General features: G+C 37.2%; 1 protein-coding gene across 2 annotated transcripts in view; it reads left to right on the top strand.

Annotated features, from left to right (window-relative positions):
* LOC106870618 (golgin subfamily B member 1) overlaps window positions 1-7,316 on the top strand; it is a 73,916-nt gene that overhangs the window by 39,720 nt on the left and 26,880 nt on the right. For both annotated transcript variants that reach the window (XM_014916761.2, XM_014916752.2), the window contains exon 13: window positions 1,074-2,394. In XM_014916761.2, the coding sequence (XP_014772247.1) occupies window positions 1,074-2,394 (1,321 nt within the window). The remainder of the gene's footprint in view (window positions 1-1,073; window positions 2,395-7,316) is intronic.

The following is a 7,316-nucleotide window of genomic DNA, read 5'->3' as shown; positions in this document are numbered from 1 at the left end:
CTACCCCCCATTGCATCCTCTTTCTCACTTTTTATCCTAACACTCAACTCTTTTTATGATTCCTGTTTTCCCCATCATTGATAGTCACTCTCCATCATTTCATCTGCTATACTCATACTGCAGTACTACCAACCAGCACACTCTTTATCCCTGGTTACATTTATTGTTACCCAACACTTGCTCTTGCCTTCATCTTACTACACCTCTTGGATACCCTCTAACTCTTCTTTCTCACTCTGTTCTTGCTGTGTTTACCCACTGCTCTCCCTACCTCACCCCACAGTTCCCATCTGAGATGCTGTCTCTGCTTTCACACTTTGCTCTTCCTCTTCTTCTCTACATCCATGGTACCCTCTTGCTCTCTTTCCCTCATTGCTTTCACTGTGCTCACCCACTACTCCCCCATCCTCTGCCTCATTTTCTCTCATTGTTCTTTCAGGTTTTTTTTACCTCTTCAACACCCCTTGAAGCATTCCCTTTCCCTCTCTGGCCTACCCCCAATGACCCCTACACTTCTCTTTCCTTCAGTGACCTTCCCAGGATCCTCACCACACTTGTCTGTTTCTCTCTTTCTGTCCCTTTCTCCTCACATCTTCTACCCATATTTGCCCTTATAATGTGGGATACCCCTGGAACCATCAAACAATCCACTCAATCACTTTTCCACTTCGTCACCCTTTCTTTTCCTCTGTTTTCTCCCTTCTTCACTCAACATTTTTTGCTACCCTGTCACAACTATAAATCTGTTTTTCTCATCTTACTTTACCCTTTCTCCTCACCCGACCTAGAATAATTGCACTATCTTTTTTATTCTCCCTCAATTATAGGAGTCACTTTAAGCCCTTAATTTTACTCATTCAGATCCTTTTGATCCATTCAATCCATGACAGTATGGAAGATGGATGTTCACTGATGAGGATGATAATGACGAAGACAACAACGATGACAATGACAACAACAACGACGATGACAATGATTGTTTATTCATTTATAAATATATATTTAATTTTATTCTATTATTTAAATTGTATATATATTATAGTTAAAGTGGGTTTTTTTTTTCTTTATTGTAGTCACAGTGCTTGGAGTTGCAAGAAGAATCTGTAAGCCTGAAATTGAACAAGGATTTATTTCAAAATGAGGTGGAAAAAGAGAATAGTGAACATGATAATGCACAGCACCAAATTTTGGATAAACAGCTCACTATTGAGATACTGAAAGAAGATCTTGAATCTATTTGTGTAAGGGATTCTAATTGGCAACAGATTGAAGCAATATACAAATCAGAACAACAACACCAAATGAAGGTTACTTCAGTAAAATCTTCTATACAAAATTTTGCTCAGAAAATTGTTCATGCTACTAAGACTAATATTTCAACAGAAAATACAGAATTTAAAAAAGTAAAATTGCTACTGGAAGAAAATGCAGCCATTAAAAAGGAACTGGCAAAACAGTTTAAGGAACTTACAGGAGAAAAACAGGATGTCTTTGAAAAATTAGAGCTAGAAACTACAGATTCCAAAGAGCTTGTAACTGTTTTAAAACCTAAACTAGAAACTGCAAGTCAAAATTCCATTGAACAAAAAAGTAAATTAAAGGGTGATTTTGAAGAACTAACCAAAGTACATACTTTATCGTTGGAGGAAAGGTATTTGGAGACATTTAATGAAGTGGAACAAATCAGTGTACAACATTGTGAAAAGGACAAGAGAATCTATGAATTAACAAAATCCTTATCAGAAAAATCTTCACTTGTTGAGAAATATCTAAATTCAAATAATGAACTGACACAAATTATTACCAGCTTGAAAGAGAACGTTTCTGAGAAAGAAATTGAGACTAATTTACTGAAAAAGGAGTTAGAAGAAAAATCAAGCACCATCAGTGAGAAAGATGCTAAACTTGAAGAACTTACTTCTCTTGTTGGAGAGATGCAACAGACGGTCTCAGAAATCTCTCAGGAACATGTTTCTGAAATTATGACAATAGAAGAAAAATACAAAAATTTTAAAGATGTCCAGGTTGACCTTAGTCAAAAGGAAGAAGAATTGGCAAAACAAGCTGAATATTATTCAGTTGCTGCTGCTTCTGATAAAGTCTATGGGCAGTATGAGGCATCAATTAAAACCTATCAAAAACCAGTCTCAAATCTTTGTAATAAAGTGGAAAGCCAAAACAGACAAATCAAGTATCTCCATGAAGAAATATCAGATTTGAAAGTTAAAGCTAAACAGGAATACAATGAAATGAAGAGAAAGCTGAGCCAACATCTGAGTGAAAAAGATGAAGAGATGAAGGCTTCCAAGCAAGAAATGGCTAAAATACAAAATGCCTATGAAGATGAGATTACCAAGTGTAAGTCACTGGAGGAACAGATAAACAGGTTGAAAGGTAACCATAATAATGTGATAATGTCTTCGAAAGAATCTTTCTACTCCTCACTCCTATTTGTAATAGCTGTCAAGATAAGACTTGACATAATTCTTCTTTTCTGTTTTGTTTCAATAAAGCATATGAAGTAAACTTTGCAAAAAGAGTTTAACAAAAGAGAAACTAACAGGACTAATATAGAAAAACCAAATGGTAAAGCTACTCCAACTTCTGTAAAGTCAGATTTTTATAACATTGTACCAGTTTACACTTTAAGGGAGGTTAGAACAATATTGGTTATTGATCTATGTTGATATTTTCATGTAAGGATTTTCTGGGTGGGCTAAGAAATATAAGTATTTTATTAATTAGGCTGAATATAACAGGTGTATGACCAGGGCTTGTTTTCATTCCTTATGAGATGACATACAATAACAGCAACATATAAGTAATGTGGTTGACGTCTAATTTGTTATTTTGTCATCTTAGACATTAGTATTTTGAAGTAAAACATTGATAGGAAACGAGTTGAGTAGGGTATGGGTCTAGAAGATGGATTGGGTTAAGTGTTTAGTATAGTGTCCATTGATATGATATAGTGAAGGTTGTAAGAGGAAAAGAAAGGAATACATTGAATATGATTAAGTAGCAAATAATGTAGTTGCTTTCTTTTTTTATACATATATTCTTCTTCTTCTTCTTCTTCTTCTTTCTTCTCCTCCTCCTCCTCCTCCTCCTCCTTCCTCACTCCTATTTGTAATAGCTGTCAAGATAAGACTTGACATAATTCTTCTTTTCTGTTTTGTTTCCTTGTTTCTTTATTATGTAATCTGTATTTTGTCTCCTTGTAAATATATGTATCGAGTCTAACTATGTATGTATATGTATATATAGAATTAAGATATAAACTCAAATTAGGCAATCATACTCATATAGTTATAAATTTGACTTCAAATGTGTATACATATATTAATACACATTGACACATGAATGTTTTAAAAAATATTTATAAAATATAAATATATGTAAAAATACATGTAAATGAAACCCTTGTTAGATACATATGGAAGGAAGTGTGAGAATAAGAGAACTGTTAAAAAATTTTTGTACTAAAATTAAGAGTGGTTAAGAGTTTCAGTTAAAAGATCCATAGAGTTCAATGTGTTTTTTAAAAATATATAAATGGTATATAAGGTATATATGGAAGTCCACTTTCTACGGCCGTTTCCAGACTTCATCTCCTGGTAGAAAAATTTATAAAAAATCTTACAAACCATGCAGACAATGTCCCCTTCATCAGGAAAGGTATCCTCATAAAATCACATTCAATTTTTTTTATTGCTCACTGGGGATCAACAAAGAGGGGATGATACAATTGACAGGGTCGAATGATTTAACAATGAGACGTGTGATTTAAAACAAATTTCTGATATAATAAAATCGAATGAAATTAGACAAACAAAATCACATGTACAATGGAGTTGGGGAATGGATTCTGCTTGGAAATCACAAGCTCCATTCCACCACTCAGACTCTGTAACTCCTTTATGTAGTATTCATAATGGTACGTCCATTCTCAACATTCGTACTACACTCTTCCATCTTTACGCAAACACAACAGCTGACAGGCATCTTCTCTCCAGCCCTATCTTCCTTTTCAGATGAAAGGTGAAAAAAGTCACCAATGTAGGGCCAGAGATGAAATTGCCGGTCACACATCCTTTCATTCTAGTTTTCCATACAGTCTCTTTTGCAATTGCTACTACAATGAGAAAACAGTTCTTACCTTCTTTACTTAAAGAGGCAGGTGGGTTAATTTTTACAATTGACTCAGCAGACAGCTGTACTCTTCCAACACTTGGCAACAGATGTTCAATAAGTCCACAGATCCAACACACCCAAACAATGCACAATCACATTGAGGATGGTTTCTCTATCCTGCACACATCTTGGGCAAGTCAGTGAGATGGGGCAGCCATGCCTTGCGAGCTTATCCTGGAAAGGAAAGGCTTCTTGGTAACATTGTCAGGTCAGGGACTTCTGAAAATTATCCAGGGTCCTCAACTCAAATGTTCTTCAGAATAGGCTGGTGAGATGATTATCATTGAGGCCCAGGATCTCCCCTAAGGTATCATCATGCTTCAACTCTACCATCCCTCTATAGAATGATGCAGTTGAACCATCACTGATGGCATTGCCCAAGTGATAGAATAGTACAAGTGCCTTTGCATACATCTTTGCGAACTGGCAACAGAATGGATTCATTCCCAGATCTGTATGCCAGGGAGTGGTGAGGCTGGTTAGAAAGAACCCAAACAAGGGAGACTCAGTAGATAATTTTCGGCCCATCATTCTGTTAAATACAGAGTTAAAGATTTTGGCCAGGGTTTTAGCAAAAAGGTTGGTGCATGTCATGGATGGTCTAGTTGGGATGCACAAACCTGTGCCATTCCTGACAGATCCATTCAGGACAATCTCCATCTTATACGCTATACCTTAGAGGGGAATAATAGCAAATCTGGCACGAGTGGGGCACTACTCCATTTAGACCAAGCTAAGGCTTTTGATAGAGTTGATCATTGGTACCTGGTGTCAGTTTTTGCGGTGTTTGGCTTGGGACCGGAAATCCTTAGGTTGATCATTGCTATGTATGGCAACATCGACTCAATTGTTTGAGTGAATGGTTTCCTCTCAAAGCCATTCTACATCAAATGCCCGGTTTGCCAAGGGTGTCCCCTCTCCCCACTTTTGTATGTATTGTCTCTTGAACCATTACTGCAAAAGCTCAAGGTGCTGAGGGGCATCCCGAGAGAACCAGGATGTGGAAAATCAGTAACAACATACGCGGATGATATCACCATCATCGTATCTGAAGAGGAACACCTACAGAGGGTAGGCAATGCCATTAAGGAATATGAGATGGTGGCAGGAGCAAAGGTAAATCTTGAGTAGTCAATCGGCTTGCAACTTGGCACCTGAAGGGGCAATTTGATACCTCTTAAAGCGTTGTGTGATGTTGGACGGAGGGTCCGATTAAACTGCTAGCGGTCTGGTTTGGACCAGATATCCAAATAGAGAAGAATTGGTGGTATCAAAATATCAAGCTGAGTGACCCACCTAACCCAGACCTAGTCTGGGCAGTAGTTATCACTGAAAGGGAGGGCAGAGGTTGCCAATGTGTTTATGGCATCAGTGATTATTTACCACTGAACTGTTGTGCTGACCAAGTTGGAATGACTGCTCTTTCGCTTTTTATGGAAGGGCAAAAGACCACTTGTGAGGCCCTCTATCTGCTGCCAACAACCGTTAAAGAGTTGGCTGATGCCATGGCTGGTGATGCACTGAGGCTGAGGCATCTGTGGCTCTGCCTGGCTGGTGAACAGGTGTGGTCTCTGCTTGCTAAATCAACATTTCCCAAGTTCACACATTTTTGTGGACTGGAATCCTGGGTCTATTGTAGAAGTTGGGCACTTGGTACATGGAGTGCTGAAGGGTTCTTGTACTTTTCTTTCACTTGGGCAATGCTAGTAGTGGCAATTCAACTGTGTCATTCTATAGAAGGTTAGTAGAGTTGAAGTGTGGTGATACCTTAGGGGAGACCCTAGGCCTTGACAATGATCATCTCACCAGTCTGTTCCAAAGAACATTCAGGCCGGGGTCCCTGGATCATTTCCAGTAATCCCTGGCCTGGCAGTGTTATCAAGGCACCTTACCTGTCCAGGATAAGCTTGCAAGGCATGGCTGCCCCATCTCACTGACTTGCCCAAGATGTTTGCAGGATAGGGAAACCATCTTCAATGCGATTGTGCAACGTTTGGGTGTGTTGGATCTGTGGACTTATGTTGAACAACTGTTGTCAAGTGTTGGAAGAGTACAGCTGTCTGCTGAGTCAATTGTAAAAATTGACCCACCTGCCTCTTTAAGTAAAGAAGGTAAGATTTGTTTTCTTATAGTAGTGGCAGTTGCGAAAGAGACTGTATGGAAAACTAGAATGAAAGGATTTGCGACTGGCACCTTCGTCTCTGGCCCTGCAATGGTGAATCTTTTCATTTTTCATCTGAAAAGGAAAATGGGGCTGGAGAGGAGATGCCTGTCAGCTGTTGTGTTTTGGAAAAGATGGAAGAGTGTGGTATGGATGTTATGAATGAATAAACCCACATGAATATCCCATAAAGGATTTACCTAAGGTATCAGTGGTGGCATGGGTCTTGTGGGGTCAAAACAGAACTTGTGTCCCCACTTCATTGTTTTGTATCTTGTGTTTATATATACATCCGATTTTATATGTCATTAATTTTTAAACACTTTCATCTCTTTGTAAACCATCTGACCCCATCAAATTGTATTGTCCCATCTTTGTTGACCCCTAGAGGGTAATAAAAAAAATAAGAATGTGGTTTTATGAGAATACTTTTTCTGATGAGGAGGACATTGTCCGCATGATTTGTAAGATTTTTTATTAATTTTTCTACAAGGACATGAACTCTGGAAACGGCCGTAGAAATTGGACTTCCTCGAACTGTATTATATATACCTTATATACCATTTATATATTTTTAGAAAACACATCGAACTCTATGGATCTTTTAATTGAAACTCTTTACCGCTCTTAATTTTAGTACAAAAAATTTTTTATCAGTTCTCCTTTTCTCAAACTTCCTTCCATATGTATCTCACATGAATTTTATTTACATGTATTTTTATGTATATTTATATATTTATATTTTATAAATATTTTAAAAAATATTGATATGTATCGATATGTATTAATATATGTATACGTATTTTAAGTCGAATTTATGACTGTATGAGTATGATTATCTAATTTGAGTTTATATCTTAATTCTTATCTTTTGTCTAGGGTTTGACTCGAGCACTTCTTAAGCAGTTCTATATTTTTCATAAGAAAGAACAATATATTATATATATATATATATATATAT

The sequence above is a fragment of the Octopus bimaculoides genome, chromosome 11 (genome assembly GCF_001194135.2).
Source record: "Octopus bimaculoides isolate UCB-OBI-ISO-001 chromosome 11, ASM119413v2, whole genome shotgun sequence".
NCBI classification, from domain to species: domain Eukaryota; kingdom Metazoa; phylum Mollusca; class Cephalopoda; order Octopoda; family Octopodidae; genus Octopus; species Octopus bimaculoides.
This window is presented reverse-complemented; position numbering and strand designations above follow the sequence as displayed.